Source organism: Xenopus laevis, chromosome 9_10L (genome assembly GCF_017654675.1).
Source record: "Xenopus laevis strain J_2021 chromosome 9_10L, Xenopus_laevis_v10.1, whole genome shotgun sequence".
NCBI lineage: Eukaryota > Metazoa > Chordata > Amphibia > Anura > Pipidae > Xenopus > Xenopus laevis.
The window spans coordinates 120,504,860-120,531,242 of NC_054387.1; the positions used below are offsets into that span (position 1 = coordinate 120,504,860).

The window sequence follows — 26,383 nt, forward strand, 5'->3', positions numbered from 1 at the left end:
AAACATAGAAAAAAATAATTTCTAATTTTTCCTTTTCTTTTTTTTTTAACATATATATATATTTTTCAAAAGGCACAAGTTTATCATAAAACTGACATTATTATATGCTCAGCATACAATGAAACGGAACAGATAAAAAAATAAAACAAAAAAAGCAAAACATCAGATATTAGTCAAAATCGAAATATTAAAAAAAATTCAGAGATGTACTTAGTGTTAAGAGACTGGTCCCTTGACAGATAAATCTTTTTTTTTTTTTTTTTTAATGTATTCAAGCAACTGTTAATATTTAGATTGAAATTGGGTTAAATTCCCAAAATAATCAGTTTGGTCTTAAAATAAAATTGTAAAATGAACGGATTTGGCTAAACAGTTTTTGTTAATTAATAAGAAAAAGGCAGATATATTGGGGGGTGATTTTATTCATTTAAAAAAAAAGATTTAAGTAGAGTATGTTTACAATTAAAATTAATTCTATCCTGATGCTGCCAATGTAAAAAAAAATAACCATCATTACCTTATTTTAAAAAATTAATAATTCTCCTTAATTTGAAATTTAAAAACTCCCAAATCTGCCTCATCAGCATATCCATGCAGCTGTTAAAGCAGGATATACAGAATATTTTGGGGTAAATTTAAAATTCACTGCGTATGCCTTAGCCCTTCTCAAATTTTAAAAATAACAGATCCGTTTATTTATTTATTTTTTAAATTGAATTTAGTAAGCTGCAAATGCAGTCACCCCACTTCAGATTCTGCCGAGCAGAAAATTAATTTTCTCCGTGAATTACAATGCATTTCTCCAAAAATAAAAACAATTATAATACGGAAACATAAATATTTATATTTATATATATCATTTTTTAACAGCTCTCAAAACTATAAGGACATTTAGAGAAAAAATAATTACAGTTAAAACATTGCTTAGAAAATTCCACGGAAATGGACTCTCTGTAGTCAAAATAGAAAACATGAGGCACGGCGAAGGGACAAGGTTTTTACAATTTCCTCGCTCGAGTCCAGATACAGTCAAACAGATGACATACAATGCAGTAAAATGCTCCGAGAGGCCCAGCATGGCAACGTCCCGTTGGGGTTCTCGGATTCATGTTGCCTAATGCTAGATAATGCCATGAGACAGGTAATACTACAACAGTTATTGCAGTAGTAAAGTAACCCAAAGGGAACATCATTGGTTGACCCTCTTGCTTTTCACGGACACACTCAAACAGACTTTTTGGAAATGTATAAGTTGGTCAGAGAAGAATCAGAATTGTTGGTCTGGTTTCCCGTTGCATAAAATGTCAAAGGTTTTTGGCACCTACTGTTCAAAGTCCTCATGCAGGAGGTTTATCCTTCATCTTATGTCACATCACAGCCCATAAAAAATAAAATATAGCTTTCCAATTTGATTTGCCTAAATTATTTTCTGGGGAAGTCTTAAGGGCCCACCGCCACATTTCAGAGTAGAAAAGAAAAAATCCTCAGTTTATCAGCAGGCACTTAGAAACTGGCACTGCGTCTCCCACTGTTCCATCATAGTGCATATGTTCTGGAAGAATTTCAGCCACCAGAGACCTTATTATGGCATTATAGTCCTTCATTCAAGGGAAAAAAAAACATTTAAGGCCTTGTCAGGGTTGTGTAGACAGGCTGGTCCCAGTTGGAGGTGGGGCTGTGAGAGGGTGGGATGGACAAGCTATTGAGGATGGGTGTAGCATAAGGCCGCCGGGATGAATGGAAGTATGGATATTGATAGAGACTGGATGGATAACCAGAGTATGGGTTGTAATAATTAGAGCTTGGAAGGTCTGTGTAGTCACATTGGGAGCTTGGAAAAGCGGTGGGCACTGTAGCACTTGATACAGTGGTGGCACATGCCTGGGCACTGTAGGTATTGTAGTCAGAATGGGTAGGTGACCCCTGAGACTGGTCATTATAATGGCTGGGGCTCAGCTGCTCTGTCTTGATGTGGGGTCTCTGTTGACCAGATTCAATGGAAGAAGAAGAGGAAGTAGAGGAGCTCTTGTGCGACCAAACAGGAGCTGGTGTGGCCCCAGCCGCATGAGGATACGAGGGCCCATAAGGTGCCGCTGTTGTATTCTGCCCATGGTCAGCAGGTATAGCCCCGTGGCCATTAAGGGGAAGATACTGATCAAATTCATGCACGTCGAAAGCTTCTATGTTGCTGATGACTTCACTGCTCAGTTCATTGATATCCACATTGCTAAAATCTATGTTTTGCCTCCCATTGTCCATCATCCTTCTGCCTTCATGCTTCAACTCTTGCTTGCCGCCATGGTGAAGATCAGTCTTAGGGGTGGTTGGAGGAGTCGGAGGTCCATGATTCTGACCTGATAACAGGACAAAAGCAAAGCGAGAGAGGTTAACAACTTGAATTGCTTTCCATTTGGTTTTCTGTGTTGTTAAGACCAATTTTAAGACCTTCAAGAAAAAGAATAGTGGGATGCAGTTGCATTGCTATAAATGGTCAATAGTCACCTTTAATTTGAATGGGAGGATACTGCTTACTGCAGAAGTTACCAAATTAAGTTTTAATCGTCTGTTTTGCCTTTAATTTAATTATATTTTTCATGGAGACAAATCCACCAGACTACTAAATGGAGCTATTTTGCTATGCCCTTTGGTTATTTGCAAGAGCCGAGCCATGGATACGCCTCACCTTAGCATCCATTGTGTTCAGGTGTGGTCTCTGCAAGGTTCTTTATCACCAACCTTACATGTACTCTACTGTAGTAAGCACAACTGTATAGGAAATGTTTAAGGTGTAGTGGTCCTTTAAGAAACAGTAACCTACTTCAGACTAATACAAACTGTAGTTTCACAAAAGAAATTTAGACAAGGTGATGCCAGATTTGGACCAGCGTACAAGTGAGTATATCAGGCAGAGATTTGGTGATCTAATTAAGCAAGAGGATCTCTACATGTATGGCCAGTTTACTACCAGGACCCCAAGAATACATAATCCTCAATACCTGCATGCTCGGAATGCAGATGATTTTCTCCCATGCTCCCCATTCCTGAGTCACTCTTGTACATCTGGGATCCAGGGTGATGACCCAGCTCTGCTCCGGAGTCCGAGTCACTTTGCCCTGCCTTCACGCTCTTCCTTCGCCGTGGTTGGTACTTATAATCAGGGTGATCTTTTTTGTGCTGGACTCTCAGTCTCTCAGCCTCCTCCACAAAGGGACGTTTTTCATTTTCACTCAGTAAACTGGAGAGGGAGAAGAGAAGAAAACATCTGATTGAGTGGGGTTGGGAACATCAAGGAGATAACATGGATAATCTTGCTTTCCAATCTGTTTTTTATCAATACATTTTTCGAAGGGAACCGCGTTTTGAACACACAATGCTTGTAGAGGGAATTAAAAGCCCCGAAGAACTATTGCTCTTCAACGTCTGTTTAAAGGAGAAGTAAACCCCTTATTTAAAAAAACCCTACCCTACGTTGACCCCCCTCTCTCCCTCCACTTCAGCCTAGCTGCTACCCGGGGCAAATGCCGCTAACTTTTTACTTATCCCTCGGTAGAGATTCGGTGTTCACGGCAGCCATCTTCTCCTCTTCGGTCTTCTTCGGGAGTGCCGTATCGATGCAAGCGCAGTTGAAGCAGTCTTTGGGTTTTTGACAACTGCGCATGTGCCGAAAGTCACGGAAATTCCCCAAGCGCCGCAAGAAGACCCGAAGATTACTGAAGAAGGAGATGGCTGCCGTGAACTCCAATGCATGAATCTGCACCGAGGGGTAAGTAAAAAGTTAGGGGCATTTGCTCAGGGTAACAGCTAGGCTGTGGGGGAGGAGGGAGAGAGGTCTACGTAGGGTAGGGGGTAGGGTTTTTTTTAAATAAGGGATTTATTTCTCCTTTAAGCAAAGGCCAAGAATACTACTTCCCATGCCCCAGTTCTTAACTTATTTAACACTACCCCTCTACCAGCCTACATTGTCTGCTCCCCCAACCCCAAAAATAGGTGAAGCACACTGCAACATTGACTGTAGGTTCCTACCAAGCTGTGCGTATGAATGGTATCACCAGCCTGAGAACACCAGACCTTCTAGAATCCAAAAGGGAATTACCAATGCCAAGTCTCTCATCACTCAAAAACTACGAATGAATGGGGATTAGCTAATCTGATCCATCTCTATGGTAAAAAAATAAAAATGTATTCGTCATCTGAACTTTTTCCAAGATCTACCATAGAAACTGGCCTAGAAGAATTAAAATGAAATGTTCCTTCATATGCTGTAAATCTCCCAAAAAGCTTCTAGGTTTTCTCATTTTCCTTCCCAAATGTGTAATGATATATTTGTAGATAAAGAGAGAAACAATTGAAAGAAAAAATCTTTTCCATTTTAAAACGATTTAAAGTATTAAAAAATGAAAATGATGCATATAAATATCCATGTTTTTTAGAAATATGCATTTAAAAAATTATAGAAATAAATTATTTTTAAAAAAGTTACAATTATTTTCATGATTCTTCGCCAGCCTCTTTAGCGACTGCGATACAAACTCAAATTTGTTTGTTTGTTTGAGATTGTTTCAAAAAAGCCCTGAAGATATGATGTTAATACATTAAAAAAAAAACACATAAGCAGGGATTTGATTCTCTGCCACGTACTGTTGTTATCCTCACATAATAAACAGCACAAAGCAGGAACAGTGAAATATTTAATTAATGTTTTGAGTCTGTATCTCTTAATTACAGTCATTTGTGCAATAAAAAATTCGTCTAAATGAATTGCAGAAATAGAAATGATCGTCTGTTGTCTGTATGCCTTAATTGAAGGATTTTTTTTTTCCAATTATAAAATGGAAAAACTTAAAAAGTTTGGAAAAATATATCATTTTAATTATATTTAACCACAAGATGACACAAATGTCAATCTAAAAATGAGTCTGGCTGGGATAAGGACTAATTTTTGAGGACCAAAGATATTAGAAAAATGAAAACATTTTATCAGATATTTTGAAAGATTATCCTTTAAAAAAACTTATTCTTTAAATTTATCATATTAGTTGCTGATCCGTCTCTGGCCCTACTTCTAATGGTGACGTTTAAAGTGTAAACAAGATGCAGTCCCTCCTATTAGAATTTTCATGTAAATATGGCATAAAACAAACTGGTCTTTGGAAACGTCTCCGTCCCTCCAAATACTACTTTTTTAATTTGGATTTTTAGGTTTTTGTCCTTTATTTAATTTTTATGTTTATTGGTTTTCTCTGGCGTGTGTTGATATATATATATATAAAACATTTATAATGAATTCAAGCTGCTTTGCATATAATATTGTTTTATGGGAATGAACAAACTCCTGTCTCGTGGCTTGTGACTGTACAAGATCAGTTTTAGAGGATTTAAAGAACTTTAAGAACCTAAATAGTTTGATGGTGGATAAAGTATACACTGTCTGGGTTAGTAATGTGTCCGAGGCTGTCGAGTTATGGTGGGGACAGGAGCATACCAAGCTTTGTAGGAGCTCTGCTGTCCTCCCACTGTTACTATAGGCACCATCTCTCCCTACTATACCTGCTATCCCACAGTCACACTCCCTTCCTAGAGACTATTATCCACTGTTACTATAGGCACCATCTCTCCCTACTATACCTGCTATCCCACAGTCACACTCCCTTCCCAGAGACTATTATCCACTGTTACTATAGGCACATCTCTCCCTACTATACCTGCTATCCCACAGTCACACTCCCTTCCCAGAGACTATTATCCCACTGTTACTATAGACACCATCTCTCCCTACTATACCTGCTATCCCACAGTCACACTCCCTTCCCAGAGACTATTATCCCACTGTTACTATAGGCACCATCTCTCCCTACTATACCTGCTATCCCACAGTCACACTCCCTTCCCAGAGACTATTATCCCACTGTTACTATAGGCACCATCTTTCCCAGAGTCCATTTGTGCTACTACAGGAGCTCCCCCTTATTCCTTCCACCACAAACTGCTGCCTTTTAAAGCCCCCTCCTAAATGACAGCTCTTGAAGTATCTGTACATTTGCCAGCAAAAAAGAGGTTAACCGTCACTCTGTGGGAGTCTGTACCACAATGTCTTTATCACATGTGCTGCACCAACCCAGCATGTTCAACACACACACAAAGGTTCTAACACAAGTACTTTCCCATCATAAGTGAAATATCCCATATCCATTTCATAATGAGTCCCGCAGGTGTGAGCAGTAGTTATTTTTGACACACCGCTGTGTGGATCTCCTGGTGTCTCTGTGCAGTGGTCTGAAGTGCACAAAAGGTTTATTCAAAGGAGAAGTTAAACCACTTACAAGTCTCTCCTGGGGGGGGGGGCAGGTGGGGAGTAGACTTGTTGGGAAAAACCTAAATGAGTTTATTGTATTGAAGAAGTTAAAAAAAAAAGTAGTCCTAAAAACTATACTTGAAATATTATTCATCAATATATTATTTGTTTATTTGGACACCAAGTTATTTTATTTTACCATGTTCTTCTATTCAGAACCAAAAAAAAAATGTTATTTATTAGATTTACAGAAAAAATACAATTAGGATTTTCTGACTGGCTGACATGAAGGGCGAAGCAAGTACGCCTCTGAATTTGGTTACTCTGTTTACACTTCTTTTGGAAAGTTCCAAGTGTATCCCTGAGAGAATTTCACCCTTGAGCGTTCTGGCCCATCATGAGATGTGACCTTGGGGAGGTGCAGACAACACCCTATGGCGAAGACCAACAATAAGTACAGGGAGTGGAAATACTTTACTTCCAGGGGCGTACGTTCTCTTATAAAAGACTGAATGATCCCTTTCCAGTAATTCCTAATACAGGTGTGGGATCTCTTATCCGGAAACCCGTTATTCAGAAAGCTCCAGAAGGGCCATCACCTATATAATCAAATAACTCATATTTTTAAAACAGATTTCCTTTTTCTCTGTAATAATACTGTAAACTAGTAGCTTGTACTTGATCCCCACTCTAATAAAATGAACCCTTATAGGAGGCAAATCAATCCTATTTATAGTTTATTTAATGTTTATATGATTTTTAGCGGGCTTATGGTATGGAGATCCAAATTACGGAAATATCCCTTATCCAGAAAACCCTCAGGTCCCAAGCATTCTGCATAACAGATCCCATCTGTGTATATAACAAATCCCATGCCTGTATATATATATATATATATATATATATATATATATATATATATATATATATATAATGTAATCTAACGGCTTTAATTATGATTTATTAATCATTACAAAAGTGATCCCTATAATGAGTCAGAACTGGCAATACAGGGGTTCGGTCGAGGAAAAGATTCTATTTGGATATTTGATGGGTATTGTGACATTACAGGGGTATTGTATTTTGTTACCCTTATTACAAAGATAATTCTCTTTCCAGCAAAAGTACCAAGAATCGTCAGCTCTTGTACACTACAATCACAAGCTACCAAGGCTAATTTAAAGCAAGTAGGGATTATTCGTAAATCTTATAAAACCCTGATTGGGACTAACACAAGAACTTCCAATATGTGTGTTCATAAGAACTCTGTTAACCCCCGACCATCCAAAACAAGTGGAATTAACAAGCAGCAGGCTCGCCATATTGTTACCCTTAAATGTATTTGATCCGACTTATTTGAAAGCGTAAATAAACCAAGTGCTAATTCCCTGTTATTCTTTCGGCCATTCATATAAAATTCATAAAGGAACTCCGCCCTCACATTCCCAAAATAATTGTATCAACCCTAAATAGAATAGAAAGTTTGTAATATCATTCAGCATGCTACAGATGTCATGTTAATCTGGCAACTAACGGAAGAGAAGAATTCCCTTAAATTTAACAAAGCGGGTTAATTAATAACCTGGTACCAGACAAGGATTCGGGTTGAAATCTTGAATGTTGGGCTGTCTCATTAAAGGGGTGGTTCACCTTTGAGTTAACTTTTAGTATGTTATAGAGTCGTCAATTCTAAGCAACTTTTCAGTTGGTCTTCAATATTTATTTTTCATGGTTTTTGAATTATTTGCTTTCTTCTTTTGATTCTCTCCAGCTTTCAAATGGGGGGTCACTGACCCCATCTAAATAAAAATGCCCTGTAAGGCTACAAATGTATTGTTATTGATACTTTTTATTACTCAACTTTCTATTCAGCCCCTCTCCTATTCATATTCTGGCTTGTTGTTCAAATCAATGCATGGTTGCTAGGGTAATTTGGACCTTAGCGACCAAACTGCTGAAATTGCAAACCAGAGAGCTGCTGAATTTAAAGCTAAATAAGTAAAAAACCACAAATAATAAAAACAAAATGAAAACCAATCGCAAATGGTCTCAGAATATCACTCTCTACATTATACTAAAAGTTAACTCGAAGGTGAACAACCCCTTTAAACCGCGTGATGAATCACCACCCTCAATTATTGAAAGTTTCCAAAAATGACAGTGATGACTACCCTGTTTCTCGGGGCTGGCAAACTGTCACTTCCATTTAAATAGAATGGGCAGGGGATACTGACAGTTGGACTTCTCATCCTTGATATATAAAGGCCAGGGAGGTTTAGGGCAGAGGCACACGCTGCTATTTCGGGAGATTAGTCGCCCAGTGACAAATCCCTTCTTCTTCGGCCGACTAATCTCCCCCCGAAATGGCACTCGGATTGATTCGGCTTTCCGAAGTCGCCCCCTGAAGTTTGCTCGTGAAGCAACTTCGGAAAACAAAGGTTTTCCGAGTGCCATACCGCCGGCGGGGAGGCAGTTCGGGGGGAGATTAGTCGCCTGAAGAAGAATCGATTTTTCGCTGGGCGACTAATCTCCAGAAATAGCAGCGTGTGCCCTGACCCTTAGAGACTTTTTTAGGCAAAGTAAAGAATTATTTTAGTTATAGAAAGTGTTGCAGTCATGAAAAGCATTAAAATGTAGCCTAAATACAGCCCTTTAATTATTAGGGACACCCATTTAACACTCAGACAGTCCTACTAATCCTTCAGATAAATAAGGCAAGCAGCAGAGGTGCCTGGCACTGATACTCACCGCCACAGTTTGCCCAGGGTCTTGCTGAGCTCAGCATTGTGTAAATGCGGGTATTGATCTGCCAGTTTCCTCCTGGCTGCCTGTGCCCAAACCATAAAGGCGTTCATTGGTCTCTTGACATGAGGTTTAGCCTTGAAGCCCCCGGATCCCCGGACTGGCATGGGCACCAAGCTCCAATCGTAGCCTTTCAGCACCTGGGACACTGCATCTCGAATACAAGCTGGAAAGCGCTCGTCCATCGGTTCTTCCCCGTCCCGTTTGGAGATGCCCGGGGGTCGGTGAGAGCCGCGCCCCTCTGATCCGGCTGGAGACAGCGGAGAGTCCGAGTCTGAGTCCGAAACGTGAGACATGGAGCTGGCAGTGCCAGTCGGGCTGCAGGGAGGCTCCTGATCCGAACTCATGTTCAGCATTGAGGAGCCGGGTCTGCAGAAGCTGAGGAGGAGAGACGCGCAAGAAGCGCGCGAGGCTGGCACAGTGCGTAACTGGCACAAATGCGCAAATGACTCTCCTAGAGGGCGATCAGTCCAGAACTACAGGGGCAACGCCAGCTCTACCCGCGACACTAGCAATGAAGTTAGTCCTGAGATTGGGAATAATTATCCTCTTCTTCTTGGAAGCCCAGGACTCTGAGCCTCTGAGCTTCTGTAAGCGACAGGGGGAAACTGACAGCAGCCAGACAACGACTCCCACAATAACAGCGCAGTCTGTATGGCAAAAAGTCGCATGTGCCAAGTACTTAAGCGCAGCGAGTGTCCGCCCCTCTCCGGCCATTGGCCCGCTCACTGGGGGCAGGGGCGTCAACTCCGGTCTTAAAGGCTGCGATTTTGTAGCGCTCTGTTTTCCCACGTGGGTTTGTGCGAATTTAATGTTGTGATCAACTGAGTCTTCATCATCATCGCTTCCCTTAATCGCAGAACTGTAGGGGTTAACCAAGAACTGAAGAGACGGAATTGCGGGAATATGTAGTGTTGCAGCAACAAAATCGTCGGTTTTTTTTTTTTAATCTCTATAGGAAGGACGGATACAGATTTTTTAAAGCGGCATTTTTGCTCTAAGTATTGCGTTTATGAGTGAGTAATTATTTGTGGATATGGGACCTATTATCCAGAATGCTCGGGGATAAAGGATATTTCCGTAATTTGGATCCTCATACCTTAAGTCTGCTAAAAAAAAAAAAAAAAAATCAGTTGAACATTATATAAACCCAAAAGGATTGTTTTGTCTCTGCTATGGATAATATTTTAAGGAAAGGTACTGTTTATTACAGAGAAAAAGGAAATCTGTTTTTAAAATGGGAATTATTAGATTTTAATGGAGTCTACTGGAGATGGCATTCCTGTAATTGGGAGCTTTCTGGATAACGGGTTTCGGGATAACGGATCACATACACATATGTATGTATATATATATAGATAGATATATAGATAGATAGATATAATACACAAAAGCCATGAATATCTTGTAAATTATATCCTTATAGACGGTGAGTTCTGATGTCATCAGTTATAAACGGTGAGTTCTGATGTCATTTCTGTCACATGACTCATTGAAACTTGTGTATTATAATAAATAAAGTATCCCCAGTTGTAAAATATGAGGATATTAGAAGTTACCTTCGGCTTCTTGTTTTTATATGGTCACAACTGCCTGGGTGCTGGTTATAAATTAATGTAAAGGTACAAAAAAGTAAGGAACCTCACTCACAGGTCTTTCATGAAAAATTGAGTAGTTTATTTCAACGTTTTGGCTCCTTTACTCGAGCCATCTTTTTTTTTTACCTATATATATATTTATACAATCTCAAATTGACATTTAGATATTGATATTCAGATATTTATAGCAACCTTACAGTGATTTAAAAAATGTTTCTTTTTACAGAAATAAGACCGGAGAGCCCTGCTCATAAGAGCTTACAATCTAAAGGGGGTGTATTGCAAGCATTTCTTTGATAAATGACCGCTATACTATTACATGTATGGGACCTATTATACAGAATGCTTGGGACCTGGGTTTTCCCGTATAACAGATCTTTCTGTAATTTGGATCTTAAGTCTACTAGAAAATCATTTAAACATTAAATAAACCCAATAGGCTGGTTTTGCTTCCAATAACGATTAATTATATTTTAGTTGTGATCAAGTACAAGCTACTGCTTTATTATTACAGAGAAAAAGGAAATCATTTTTAAAAACTTGAATTACTTGGATAAAATGGAGTCTATGGGAGACGGCCTTTCCGTAATTTGGAGCTTTCTGGTTAATGGGTTTCCGGATACCTGTACTGGTGTTGTTGCCCTAATGCATTATTCTACAGTTACAGTCCCCTCTAACATTCTTATGCCTTGCTATATACACTATTACATAGTTATAATCTCTTCCCCCAACAGACATTGTTTCCCTCTAACTGCAAATGCTGGACTCAGAGACGAGAGCCTGGGGGCATTTGCCCTGATTGCACCCCCTAAAGGCTGCTCTTGTGGATACTCCAGACAGGGAGGGGCAGCAGTAGCTGATCCAGATTTTATCTGTGTATCTATACCAGCACTTCCCAATAGAATAATGACTGAACATGAAATCACAGACATGAAATCACAGACATGAAATCACAGACCATTCACTGTTCTAGTTCCACTGGAAGCAAAGAGAGAAGTTACCAGATACCAGATGAATTGTAACCTACAGCCTGAACTGACTGAGCCAATCAGCACACGCACCCTATGATTTCACAGGACAAGTTATCCAAAATCTATGGCACTGCTTAGGGAATGGGGCCCTAAAACTTCAAAACCTCTTATATGAAGCATTATTCATCTTTTCTGTAACCAGAGACAGGTAATCTTTAATCTTTTAGCTCTACAGCAGTCGCAGGACAACTATGAGCATCTTCTCTCATAACCACGGCCTGTAGGGGATGATGGGAGTTGTGGTTCTACAAGGGATTCAGCCCATGTTGTTAAGGAGACGTGTGGAGAAGATCAATGTTCCAGTGCATTATGCTCATAAATATAGGAATGTGCTTAAAAAAAGTTGATTTATTGAAAATGTCTGCAAAAACCCTTCTAGCCCCGCCCATTTGTTCCACATCCTGCTGCCACCTCTCCCAGGCTGTGCATAGAAGCGGGCGGCACTTAGCATGCTGCGCTGTAGGACAGGAACCAATCAGCAGCTAGGCTGACCTGATAAGAAACTGAAGCCTGTGAGGCTGCATTGCTGTGATTGGCTGTCTCTCCCTCTTACTGTGGTTCTGGCAGGGACAAGGACAGGGACAGGAGCAGATCTATAGGGAGCTCCAATAAAGGGGACATTTTTAAAGATAGTATTCATTTTTAGCCCAAGTAAAACCAGCACCATATATTATTCATCATTGCCAGCGAAATGAGGGTTTTTTTCATTTATCCTATATGTCTCCTTTAATCAAACTAGAATTCATTTTATGGAAAATATATTTGGGGGAAACTAGATCCTCTCCACACTGAGAAAGCATTATGTTGTCTGTCCATCGGGGGGCGCTGTTTGCTCCATGAAGGAGGTAATTAAACAACGGTGGCTGCTCCCCCTGATATCCGTGTCACTAATATGCACATACACTCCCAGAAAGTCGGGGGATGCTGGGAGTTGCAGGCCAGCAATAGCTGGACAACCACAGGCTGAACATCTGCAACTCATATAGTAAATATACACTATCAACAATTGTTACACAATATATTTGGTATGTTTATTGAGATCTGCCTCCCAGTAACTGGAAGGAACCAGGATTAATTGCCTCTCTGCTTTGTCTTAAAAACCAGCCCTAATTAGTGCCCGGCCGTTTCCTCTAATTACATTAAAAAATAATATATTTTCAATGTGTTGGTTCCTTTTGCCTTGCTCGGCTTTCTAAGTTCTATCACTTTGCTGATTAAGGTTCCTGCTATGAAGTCAACAGTGGGTATCAGACGGGATCGGTGACGAGTGTGACAGAATAATGCCCTTATAAAGGTAGTCTGAATCCCAGCCGTAAAGCATGACTGAATGGTTGCTTTGTGAGAGGAAGGAAGCTGACAGAACCATTGTCTCTAAAGCACTGCCAAAGTGGCTTTTTTTTGCGCATTAGTGATGTGTGGGCCATCCTGAAATCCACTGGACCTGCACGTTTACCCACGGGTCAGGCACTTTTAGCCACACAACCTTTGTGGGTCACTGGTGGATTTGAGCTGAATTTTACCAAGCGCCAACCCCATCGACGGACCTTACAATGCCCCACTTCTGCCTCTAGCCCTCACTATTTAAAGATTTGTGCCCTGCCCCTTTTGTGACATCAGAGATTGGCGACACAGGTCTATAAACACAGAGGCTCGCTGGGTTAGGGTCAAGCAGGGTTGCCAGGTTGGCGGTTTTCCAGCCGAATTGGGCTACTAATTTAAAGCCCAGGCCGGTTTTGAAAGTAAAAACTAGCCAAGGTATGGATTTGGGCTACATTTTTGGCCTTTGGCTGGTTTGTACTTTGGAAACCAGCCAAAGATTTTTCTTAAAATGTGAAAAGCCTGCGTCTCCCAATGCATGTTTGGTTATGTAGTTTTTGTTTATAGTAATTTGCCAACTGGCAAGTTCAATGTAAGACTACAATACCCAGCATGCAATGGGAGTTACCAGATTGTGGGCCCTGTACCCCAGTCTCCCGTTGCTCTTAAGCATTTATGCATTTTCTGGTGACTTTCCTCAATTTCAGACAATTTTGGGGCAAAAATCTGCTGGCCACCTAAAAACGTTGAACTGTTACCAATATTTATTGAAACTGTATATGTATTAGGGCCTTATGGGGTCCCTATAACTCCTGGGCCCCCTATCTGTCCTATTTTGCTTCATGGAAAAATTTGATAAAGGCATATCTTCATATATATTCGTGTATTTTTTAGACTTTTTTTCACTGCACACACTGTGCTATTTTTGGCCTACTTTTGAAGTGCCTCTTGGTTAGTTTTTGGCTGGTTTTGTGGCTGACTTTGGCTGGTTTTGACAATTATACCTGGTAAGCCTGGGGTCGAGTGCAGATGAGAGATTGACAGGTTAGAATCAAGTGTGGCCGGGTCACACATTACTATTGCACATATTGCTCATTGTTATGGTATTTTCCATGTTAGTCTCGCTTTAAAGCAACTTTGTGATCTCAAGCTGTATGGCAGCACCACACGCCTAACGCTACATGGATTTCTTGTTCCTGCATAACATTGGAGCGGGATAGGGAGGGACAGAACATACATAAGACATCCATACCACCCCCCAGATCTGCAGGTAGGAGCACAGAACAAGCCGCTCCATGGATGTGGATACTGTGTTCCAGCCAGTGGAATGTTCTGGAAGATAAAGCGGCCGGCCTGCTGTTGTTACCCAGTGAGAGCAGGAACATTCTGCCATTCTCCGTTTCTCTGTGCCGCAGGGTTAACCCCTTCTCCGCTGAAATGCACATCGGGCTTGAGCCGTAAAACCCTGCCTAAAGCTGCATGGAGATGGCCACATGCACTCTATAGAGGCCCCTGGGGTTTTTCATTATCATTTAACTTTTGTAAGTGATGCCTCTATTATTTACCCCAGAGATCTATGACATTGGAGTAGGTGTTTTAGTTGCCCCGGTTTTGGCAGCGGACTCTGTAAGTATAGACCGGAGTGATGCCCATGGGCCGCACTAACATAGGTGTAGCCACAGTGTATATATATTTGCTTTGGGGTCCTCTGCTGCTTTGATTGGTTTGTAGTTGGCCAATAGTAACCTGCCTACATTGGATGCAGGGGGCCTTAACTTCCCTACACTGCTAGGGGCCTATCTTCCTCCAGCTCAGTGAATGTTATTGACTGCATTGTTGGTGCAACCACGTGGAATACAATTCAGCCATGCAGCATGTGGTTTTATAGGTGTGCATTTTTAAAGGCATACACCACATATCTCTGCTGCAGGGCTGATTAGTAAATGGTTCAGATGTGCACAAAACACAGTGAAAAGAGACCAGTTCATCACAGCAGGGCAGTATGGGGGGTTTTATAGGTCTGACTTTAAAATTCAAAAGGAATAAGATGAAAAGGGCAGCCTTCCTTGTAAAATTCAATTCTTTATTTGGGTAAATTGTCAGATTTATCCAAAAGATGTAAACTAACAACTGAGAGAACATGGCAGTTTTATACATTTAAAAGTACAGACTAAATATGATGATTTTCTGCCTTTAGATGTGTTCTCAATATAGAGGTAATACTGTATACAGAAATGCTATACATATAGTATTGGGTAGTGATGGGTGAATAAATTCGGCAGCCGTGAATTTTCGGTCAATTTCCACGTTTCAACGCTGGCGAATAAATCAGTATAGTCGATCACGTCAAAACTGTCGCGCATCAACATTATTTGGACACCCATTGACTTTAATGCGGGTGTTAAAATTGACACAAATTGACGCGGGCATCAAAATTCACAGGAAATTCACATTTTTCTCCAAAGCAAAAGGAGACAAATTCGCTCATCGCTGGTTTTGGGCTTCTTTATTAGTCCAATGCAACCTCAGCCCCTTAGCAGGGAAGAGCTGTACCTCTGAAGATGCCCCAGTAGCTTCCCATCTTCTGCTGATGCTGCACATGCTCTGTGCTGCTGTCACTTACTGAGCTTAGGGACTCACTCACAATATACAGTATATATATACATTATAAATGTCACAAGGCTCATGAGTATTTCAGAGTCTTGTGACATGGCAGCATAGAAACCAGACAATTGTGCATCAGAATTGATTAATTATCAGCCCTGTAGCATCAGCTTCTATTACATTTTTTGTTTGACAATTGCAACGACCCCTAAGCTTAGCTCCTCAAAAGCAGCCCAGAGCTCACTGAGCATGTGCAGTGCCACTGACACTCCAAAGATGGCCTAACAAGAGCCAAGACGGGGAGCTGCTGGGGACAAACCTGAAGGCCTGGATCATTATTGTCATTGGGCTGCTAAACCTCTGGGCTGGTACAATAAGTTCAATAGATAAAATACACTATTTCTAGCCATGTTAATTTTTAGGCATTCGTGCATTTGTGACTATTTGACCACAAGTATATGTGCAGGTCCAAAAATCTGAATCTGGAATCTGGCCAAAACTGGAAACATACTGTATAACAAGCAGATTGTGGCACTAGGGAGGCGCATGTATCTACTACTGCCGCCAGCTAAGCTCCACCCACCAGCCACTCACAGGGGCCACTCACGTTGTGACCTTTGTGTTTGGCAAAGATGCCCAGGTTATCAGGTTCATATGCAGGGCTGTGAGAAAATGCCAATTACCCAGAAGCCGGGCGGGATCTGTGGATATTTTGGTTAAAGTGTAACAGGATTCTTATCATTACAGGTGATAAATATTTGGAGCTGAACTGGTAAGTGGAGGGGCAATATATTCTGTCTTAATAACAATCAATAGGAGGGGGATGTACTAAGATTTTGTCATAAAGTTCCCCCCCCCAAAAGAAGGAATATTGCCAAAATCATTTAGATTGCAAGCTCTTGAGGGCAGGGCTCTCTTTACCTCTTGTATTGGTTATTGGTTGCTTTGTATGTAATATAGTTCAGCCCTGCGGAATACACTTGCACTTTACAAGTCCATGTTAATAATTATCAAAGCTGAGCAAAGTATTTTTATCTATAAAGGATGATTTTGTTTTTCCCTGAAATTCTCATTTTCACTCATTCTGAATATTCATCGAGCCAAATATTCAACCTAAATTCTTTCATTCACGGGGTAAAAATATATTTAATTTTTTTATGTTTATTTGATTGACATTTTAGAGGGTTATTTACTTAAGTCCGATCTGGCTTTTTGGGTCATTTTGGGGATTTTTTAAAATCAAATTTTTCCAACTTTATTAAAACCCTATACAGCGAAAAACCCTGAATCTGTAAATCCGGCATCTCAGATCTGCCGAGGTTGTGTCTAAGTCAATGGGAGAGGTCCTTATCCTATTTGGACATTTCTGTGGTTTGTTCTGGAATTAGCCCGAAAATCCAACTATTTTTCGGGAAAAAAACTGAAAAAAATCAAGCAATTCTGGGAAAAAAAACGACTCTGGTTTTCCCTCAATTCTATCGAGTTTTACCAGAACCGATTAAATCATGCTTTTAATAATAAATAAGGTCAAATCGTGGATTCTAGTTTGGTCTGACTTTTTTTTATTTAAAAAATCCGGATTTTGATAAATACCCCCTTGGATTAAATTTGCATCATTCAGCTGCTCAGACCCGGCGTCATCCCATTATAAACAATGGTAATGTTCCCTTTATCAAACTTTTCAAAGCTCCCATATTTATCAGGGGGTCACCTTTATTTCTACCCATGGAAGAGGCAAAGAAAGGAGGGGTATAGAGAGGGAGTGATTGGGTGTAATGGGCTTTCTGGGACATTTACATCTTCACCATGAACACATATTATCATTTATTGTTATGTCAAAGAGACCTAAGGGCCCTTATTCACGGGCGTTTGAAGCTGCGCTCCCCTGCATTCCGGTTTTATGCGTTCAGCTGCAGGGGAGCGAAGGAGTAGACGCGATGAATTCTATTCAATGCGGCTGTACTCACACAGACACATGTAAGCGCCGAACGCAGGTTGGGATGCAGCATGTTGCATTTTTCCTGCGTTCGGCGTCTGTGTACAGCCGCATTGAAAAGAATTCATCGCATCATGCCTTCGCATCTATTCCTCCGCTCCCCTGCGGCTGAACGCATAAACCAGAACGCAGCTTCAAACGCCCGTTGGTAAGGGCCCTAAAAGTGGTGAGAAAAACAAAATCCTGACACTTGTTTACTTAACCTCTGCCAGCACTGCACCCCCACCCGCAACAGCACCCTAGGCATGTGCCTATCCCCAGTAATAAAGACTGGCACCCCAGGGAATTGGAAGCAGCTGGCACTATGTAGTGTAATTCCATACAAACGCTTGAGGTTCTGCACAGGAATGTGAGCATGTTACAACGGAGGCTTTCGCTGACCCCATGCAATGGGGCCCCTTTCTAGCGGGGCCAAGGGTAACCTATTGTTCTGCAGACGTTCTGGTCAATGAGAAGCTTTCAGCCACAGAGGAACTGCTGTTTACTCGAAGCCCAGGGAGCAGAAGGCTCTAATCAAATCCATTGTTGCTCTCATCACCTTTGTTAATTCCAATACACAACATATTCCTTGCTCTGCGCAACAGACCTTCCCTCCTTGGCCGTGGGGCCTGAGACAAAATACCCTCCTTGGGGGCTCATTCATTATTCACAACTCCCAGAATGCCCTAATGACTGAGAACAGCTGGGTTACCGAATGCCTCAGACCCCTATTTGCACCTTACTAAAGTCAAAAATGTTTCCAAATAAGTTGTATCATTTCTTTAAAATTTGTATCATGTCTGGAACCACATTCACCAAATGTCCAGCAAAAGAGAACTCCCCAAAAAATCCAGAAGTTTGAATTTGTGAAATAAAAACAGACAGGGGATAAGAGTAACAGTAACGGGCTCGCATCCTACATTGAAAGGGTAGAACAAAAGGCCGGGGTGGGGTGACAGTGAAACTCTTTACGGCTAAAAAAACTTTAATATGTACTTGTGAAAAACAAATGGATTTATTCCCAGGAGCATGGGCAGAGGGGAGCCGGTCTCACCAGGTCTGTGTATACTTTCTGCCCCTTTTTTGGCACCGTTTGTGTTAATTCTAGCATGTATGAAACAAGCTGCTTCCCACAGGCAAGACTTGCACACTCACACTCTGAGTATCACTCATGTATTATAAAGGATAATGTACCCCCTACTGTAAATGATAAGGATATTGGAAGTCACTGAGGGGTTCTGTGACCATATAAAGGCACAAGGCTGCAGGCTGAGTAATACAGGGAACTCTGAGTATCACTCATGTATTATAAGGGATAATGTACCCCCTACTGTAAATGATAAGGATATTAGAAGTCACTGAGGGGTTCTGTGACCATATAAAGACACAAGGCTGCAGGCTGAGTTATACAGGGAACTCTGAGTATCACTCATGTATTATAAAGGATAATGTACCCCCTACTGTAAATGATAAGAATATTTAAAGTCACTGAGGGGTTATGTGACCATATAAAGGCACAAGGCTGCAGGCTGAGTTATACATGGAACTCTGAGTATCACTCATGTATTATAAGGTATAATGTACCCCCTACTGTAAATGATAAGGATATTAGAAGTCACTGAGGGGTTCTGTGACCATATAAAGACACAAGGCTGCAGGCTGAGTTATACAGGGAACTCTGAGTATCACTCATGTATTATAAGGGATAATGTACCCCTACTGTAAATAATAAGGATATTAGAAGTCACTGAGGGGTTCTGTGACCATATAAAAGCACAAGCCTGCAGGCTGAGTTATACAGGGAACTCTGAGTATCACTCATGTATTATAAAGGATAATGTACCCCCTACTGTAAATGATAAGGATATTAGAAGTCACTGAGGGATTCTGTGGCCATATAAAGGCACAAGGCTGCAGGCTGAGTAATACAGGGAACTCTGAGTATCACTCATGTATTATAAAGGATAATGTACCCCCTACTGTAAATGATAAGGATATTAGAAGTCACTGAGGGGGTCTGTGACCATATAAAGGCACAAGGCTGCAGGCTGAGTTATACAGGGAAGTGTATTATAAGACATAATGTACTCCTAATAGTACATTTAACCTCAATGTAATTTCACATTCCCATTGACCCATTTTTTTTTAGCAAACCAAAAGGGGACAGTTTTGCTCATTACTACTTATGTATTATACACACAGATATGTTACACATATAACACTGCCGTAAAACTTAAGAATCCAAGAGCCCTTCACAATGCAGTTGAAGCTTTGGTTTCTGAAACTGCCTGGCAGCAGTATTGTAGTTGGTGACATTTTAGGGCTGAAAGGTGTCCCCAGCAGTCAGCATGTGTTTGTGTAACATGAAAACAATCATTAATCTTTTTGGTCTGATAAAATCCCGCCTGACAAATGCAGCACTAGAGAGGGTTAAGTGGCTGGGATCAGGCTACTGTGCAGGGCCCAGCTTTGCTGGTGTCGGTATCTATTGATTGCAGATAACTCGGCATGAGAAGGGACACATCCAACTATTGACTGACCTGGGTAAACTTCTGTGGGAAAGACACCTGCAAGGATCATTGCTGTGAAAAGTACACTGTCCCCATCCCTCTCTCCCGCTGCCAGCGTGGGAATCAGCCGAGCTCTGATTTATGGAGCAGTGACTGCCGGGCTTATTAGCGGCACTTAGAGGGCAAGTCATTAATTATTAGCCCGGGGCTGCTTACTGGTAGGGTAGAGTTATTTCTCCTGGACCCCAGCATCAAAGAGGCCCCATTGGAGACTGAAAATTAGGGAAGCACTGAATCCACTATTTTGGATTCGGCTGAACCCCGAATCCTTCACGAAAGATTCGGCCGAATACCGAACTGAATCCGAATCCTAATTTGCATATGCAAATTAGGGGTAGGAAGGAGAAAACATTTTTGACTTCCTTGTTTGGTTACAAAAAGTCACACAATTTCCCTCCCTGTAGGATTCGGTTCGGCCGGGTCAGAAGGATTTGGCCGAATCCTGCTGAAAAAGGCCGAATCCCGAACCGAATCCAGGATTCGGTGCATCCCTACTGAAAATGTCATTAATACTAAAAATTACATTTTTTTTAATATACAGTACTAAGTCAGGGGTCCCCAACCTTTTTTGGACCGGGGATATGGGGGGGGGTCAGCAGGGTCTGGGGTGGGGTCGGCGGGGACGGGGTAGGCGGGGATCCGGGGAGGGATTGGTGGGGGTCAGTAGCAAATTTGGACACGCCAGCATCCAATTTTGTTGCGCTGTGTCCGCCGTGGCGGGCCAGTGTGGAAGTGTACGTGGTCTGCTTCTGGGCCGCGGCCGGCGGTTGGGGACCCCTGTACTAAATGAACGTACAGGGTGAAGGGGTAGGGGAAATATGGCCAGTTCTAGTATGGGATTCAGATTGCTCAGGACATGGGGTATTCTGTATAAGGGTTTTTTTCCATAATTTGGATTTCCATACCTGAAGTCTACTTGAAAATCATTTAAACATTAAACTCAATATGATTTGCTTTGCATCGAATAAGGATTAATTGTACAGGTACGGGAATGCGTTATCTGGAAATCCGTTATAAAGAAAGCTCCGAATTACAGAAAGGCCGTCTCCCCATAGACTCAATTTCATCCAAATAAATTAGATTTCTAAAAAAAATGATTTCTTTTTTCTCTGTAATAATAAAACAGTAGCTTGTACTAAGATATAATTAATCCTTACTGAAAGCAAAACCAGACAATTGTTTTCTAGTAGTCGGCAGTCTCAGACGGGCCTCCCTAACTGACATTTGCACAAAAACCAAGCAGATAGGTTTAAAAATCACATAGGTAGAAGCAGTAGCATAAATAGATGTTACTGGGCCCCACAGCAAATTTTAGGGCCCCCAACAATTCTAGAAGTGGTCCTGTTTTACCAATATATGTTGAAATTGCTCATTAATTAGGGCCTCATGGGGCCCCTATACCTCCTGGGCCCCCCTGCAGCCGCAGGGTCTGCTTCCTCTGTAGTTAAACCCATGGGGAAGTGGACGACATATGCTCATTAATGTGGTCCTCCTCCCAATAGCCTGGATTCCTGTTGCTGTGATCCGATCATTCATTTGGCCCCAGGGCCAAACAAGCAGGATCTTTCAGTGTATGGCCAGTTTAAGAGTTGCTGCCCAGAGCCGCATCCGTGTTGCATCATAATCCTATTTGGGAGCTGAACCTGAAGCATGGAGCTTCTTGAAATCAATGTTACGCAGAAGGAAAAGTAAACAATCAACTGGATGTGACTGCTCGTCCCCGGCTATATGACTACTGGAAATTTCCAGCCCACCTAACCGGTGACACCCAACAAAGCAGCTCTTGTTTCTGCGGCAGGGTTTGCACAAATGTCTCTTTGTGATGGCTGCATAAATGTTATTTCAGTCACGCATGTATGATTAAAGGTAAAGATTGCCCTCGATGGGTTACGGTGAATAAAAAGATCCCTGCAGTTGTGCGGCACAGGGACAGGATTCTGAGACAGGAGAGTGTAGCCATTGTCTTTGCTGGGTGGATGACATCATAGGCACAATTATTATTACTATTATGTACTGTGATGTCATTCCTGGTTCCACAATGACCACAATGACTGCCTTCTGCAGATTGACGTGTTTATTGACTGTACGATCAAATGGGGGCTCCAGTACGATTTCAGGACTGGATTTAAATCAGGGCTGTATTTAGGTCCCTAGGCACCAAATCTCAGCCCGCCCCTCCCCCTCTGATCAGTGATTGGCACATATGCTGGTTACAGAGGAGTACCCCTTAGGGTTGCCACAGGGGCTGTCCAATTCAAAACTGCAGCCAGCATACTAGCTCAGAAATCTGCCCAATTCCCCCACGTCACGTCATTGTCCCACTCACTGATGACATCACCTGCCCCACTCCTATGACATCACTGTCCAGATTTAGACTCCCCCAGCATTGGTACCTGAAGTATTTGCTGACAGGCAGGGGGAATATTTGTTTGTGCTATTTTTATTTACCATATATGCACCCCCTAAAGCTGCTGCCCTAGGCACGGGTCAGTGGAGGAACTACCGAGGGTGCAACTGGCCCTGCTCCCCCTCGAGCCCCGCCGGACCTACATGAATCTGGAATGTAAATCCAGAGGGGGGCACCTGAGCCCCTAGTTACGCAACTGGACCCATGCTGGGGGGACTTTCTTTTAAAGGAGAACTAAACATTAAAAATGAATATGGCTAAAATGCCATATTTTATAAACTTAATTTATGACACCAGCCTAAAGATTCAGCTTGTCAATAGCAGCAATGATCCAGGACTTCAAACTTGTCACAGGGGGTCACCATCTTGGAAAGTGTCTGTGACACTCACATGCTCAGTGGGCTCTGAGCAGCTGTTGAGAAGCTAAGCTTAGGGCTCGTCACTAATTATCCAGCAGAAAATGAGCTTCCCCTGTAATATAAGCTGATGCTACAGGTTTGCTGATTATTAAATTCTGATGCTAATTGCAATGGTTTCTGTGCTGCCATGTAGTAATTATCTGTATTAATTACTAATCAGCCTTATATTGTGACATTTCTATTCTATGTGTACTGTATATTGTGAGTGGGTCCCTAAGCTCAGTAAGTGACAGCAGCACAGAGCATGTGCAGTGAATCAGCAGCAAAGAAGATGGGGAGCTACTGGGGCATCTTTGGAGACACAGATCTTTACTCAATAACGTAACTAGAGGGGGCCGTGCAGCCGGCCCCCGCCCCCTCTGTACGCCCAGGAACACTGAAGAAGTCAGTGGCACGCCAGCTGCCGGGGGGCCCTGAGGAGGTGCATGCCCTGGCCCAATCGCACCCCCTGCACCCCCGGTAGTTACGCCACTGTCTTTACTGCTTAAGGGTTGTGGTTGCCTTGGGCTGGTGCAGAAGCACAAAACATAATGTACAACATTTCTAGCTACTTAATTAGTTAAGCTTTAGTTCTCCTTTTCCTTCCTATGCACCTGAGATCTGCTCTCCCTAAAGCAGCCACCCTGGACCCTCGGTGCCTAAATATTAAATATAGCCATGCAGAGAGATCAGGGTCGGACTGGAGGGCCCAGGGGCCCACCGGGACGCCTGTCCAGGGCCGCTGTCCAGGGCCCCTCTCCGGAGCCAATACTTCGGCGCTGCGCATGCTCAACAGGAGCTACACAATTTTTTTTTGTAGGGCCAGGATATCGGGAGATGGGGTCTGGCAGTGCAGGGGCCATGAGGGCTGGGGTCCACAGGGTTTTTTCTCGGTGTCCCGCAGGGCCAGTCCGACCCTGAGAGTGATATTAGGTGCAGAGCACAGGCAAACCCCAGAAAAGTTTTATTTTAAACAACGATCGGTTTTAAGTGTGAAATAAAACGTAAATTGTTTTTAATGGTTTAAATGAATGTAAACATGAAGTTAAAATGTACTTGATTAAACAGGACAATTGCTTAGAATATGTCCATGCATAACACTAAAAGCTTGTTGCAAGGCGCACTTTCCCTTTAAAATAAACAGACTATTCCCCCAGCCCCCCTCCAGCCCGATCGATGTTTAGTAATGACTTTATAAATCACTTGCACAAAGCGGGGTCTGATTAATAAACTGAGGCCTCTTTACTGTACTTTCTGGAAAAAAAAAGAAACCCCGGCTCTAGTTTGGAAAAATTAGCCCCTTCTCGAGACATTGCAAACATTTGATTTCAATTACCGCCTAACCCGTAATTATGGCCGTCTGCAAGCAATTAAACAGAAAATTCTATTTGGCGAGTTTTTCTTTCCCGATTTTGTAAAACACACAGAAATCCACAAAATGTACAAACTGGGAGATTGTTTACTGTTCCCAAAACTGTTTGTTTAAAAAAAAATGCAAAAAAGAAAAAAAAAGGCTTGCGGCTAAAGATGCGCTCATCGCTCCAATAAGACCTGGCAGGGCTTGGGGGGAGGGGGGTATATGTGTCAGCCCTAAAAAGTGAAATCTGATTGGTTACTAACTGTCAGCGCCAGATTTATGGCCCATTTTTTTTAGGGTCCGGCCGAATTCAGGGGTACAGCTTCAACAGAATACTGAACCAAATCTGAACCCTTCTTCTGCACCGGAAAAGCTGGCCTACAGTCGGAAATACCTGATGCGCACGCACGCAATTCGGATCAACAGGCTCTTGGATTCAGCCGAATTCTAATAAAAATAACTTGGATTTGGCCGAATCCCGAACCAAGCCCGGGATTTGGTGCATCCCTAGTGCCTATCCAGTAGGACAAGTGTCCAGTGGAAGCTACCACCATAAGCACCTGCCCTCGGGCACCTGTATAGAAAATATTGTGCTTAAAAAAGGTTAATATTGTTATGTGCTGTGTCGGACTGGGAGACCAGTGGCCCACCAAAAGACCTTAGATCAGGGGCCTACTCTCAGTACTATTATTATTCCTCTCCTCACGCAACCAATTCTGCTAGTCTCTTTTCTTTACATGCTATAATCTATTATTCAATCTATTTAGCCTCTTTTTTCTCATAGAAATAGGTAACGGCCATGAAATATGCCAAATGTTTTGGGCCCACCGGTAGTTTTCCTGATATCCCTGTGGGCCAGTCCAACACTGGTTATGTGACTTTAATAGATTTTGAGAGATATGAGGGCTGATAGTGGGCCCTAACTGGGGTTATAGGTTTAAAGGGGTATGTCACTATCTCTTTAATAAACTGGCCGCTTCCAAACAGACTACTGTGCCCCACCACTTCCCCGAAGACCCCTGAACTTGTGTCGGTCTCACAGGGGTTAGCATTGTGCTTGGAGAGCAGAGGGCAAATTTAGAGAACAGGCGAAAGCAGATCCTGTGGTCATGGGCAAGCCCGGACTGGCAATCTGTGGGTTCTGGCAAATGCCAGAGGGGCTGCTGGAAGCAGGGCCAGAACTAGGGGTAGGCAGAAGAGGCATGTGCCTAGGAACGAAGTCGGGGTGCCAAGCATGTAGCTCTTCTTTCGCTCCTGGTCTGGACCCTTTCTTTCCCACCTACACTCTCCAGTGCTCTTCTGTATGTGCTCTCTCCCCCCTTCACGATTAGAAATATCAGGCACGCATGCGCACTCTCGGACACACACATGCACATGCTCACTCGAGGCAATGTCAGCAAGGGGGCAAAGTGGCCGGCCAGGTTGCCTTGGGCGCCCGGCTGGCTTGGCCCTGGGCTGGCTGTAAGATTCCATAGAAAGTGACTATTAAGTGGACTGGGGCTGGGGCTGTTTGGGCTTCTCTGTACTATAAATGTCAGGGACTCAGTCCAGTCCAGTCCTGGTCGTGGGGGTGGGGCTGGGAAACAGGGGGGGGGGGCCTGGATCTCTAGGTCTGCTTTCTCTATAGCTGTTTAAGCGCAAATAAATCAACGCTCTACTTCCTACAGCCGGGAAGCAGGGGGAGCAGGGGAAGCAGGCGGCAGGGGAATTCAGATAGTGGGCTGGCGGGGGGTGGGGACTAGGCGGTAAGGTACTTCCATAGGTATCGCTGTGTGCTGGACCCCTCTGAACAGGGGCATAACTAGATATTGCTGGGCCCCACAGCAAGTTATTTTTCAGGCCCCCAAAATGTTTAAAGGTTCACTAGAGGTTCAATATTTATTGAAATTTTATTTGTAATAGGGCCTTGTGAGCCCCTATATCTTCTGATCCCCCTGCAGCCGCAGGGTGTGTTTCCCGTGTAGTTATGCCCCTGCCTCTGATTTTTTTGTTTGGGGGGCCTGGCACTGTTAGGCCCCATCCTATCCCCCCA

General features: G+C 42.5%; 1 protein-coding gene across 1 annotated transcript; it reads right to left on the reverse strand.

Moving 5' to 3' along the window:
- Window positions 1–1,169: 1,169 nt before the first annotated feature.
- sox8.L (SRY-box 8 L homeolog) lies at window positions 1,170–9,543 on the reverse strand (the record flags this gene model as incomplete). The annotated part of the gene is given in 3 exon segments (NM_001090495.1): window positions 1,170–2,354; window positions 2,997–3,235; window positions 9,041–9,543. Coding segments are annotated over 3 exon segments (1,380 nt in total). The 3' UTR covers window positions 1,170–1,623.
- Between the last annotated feature and the right edge of the window lie 16,840 nt (window positions 9,544–26,383).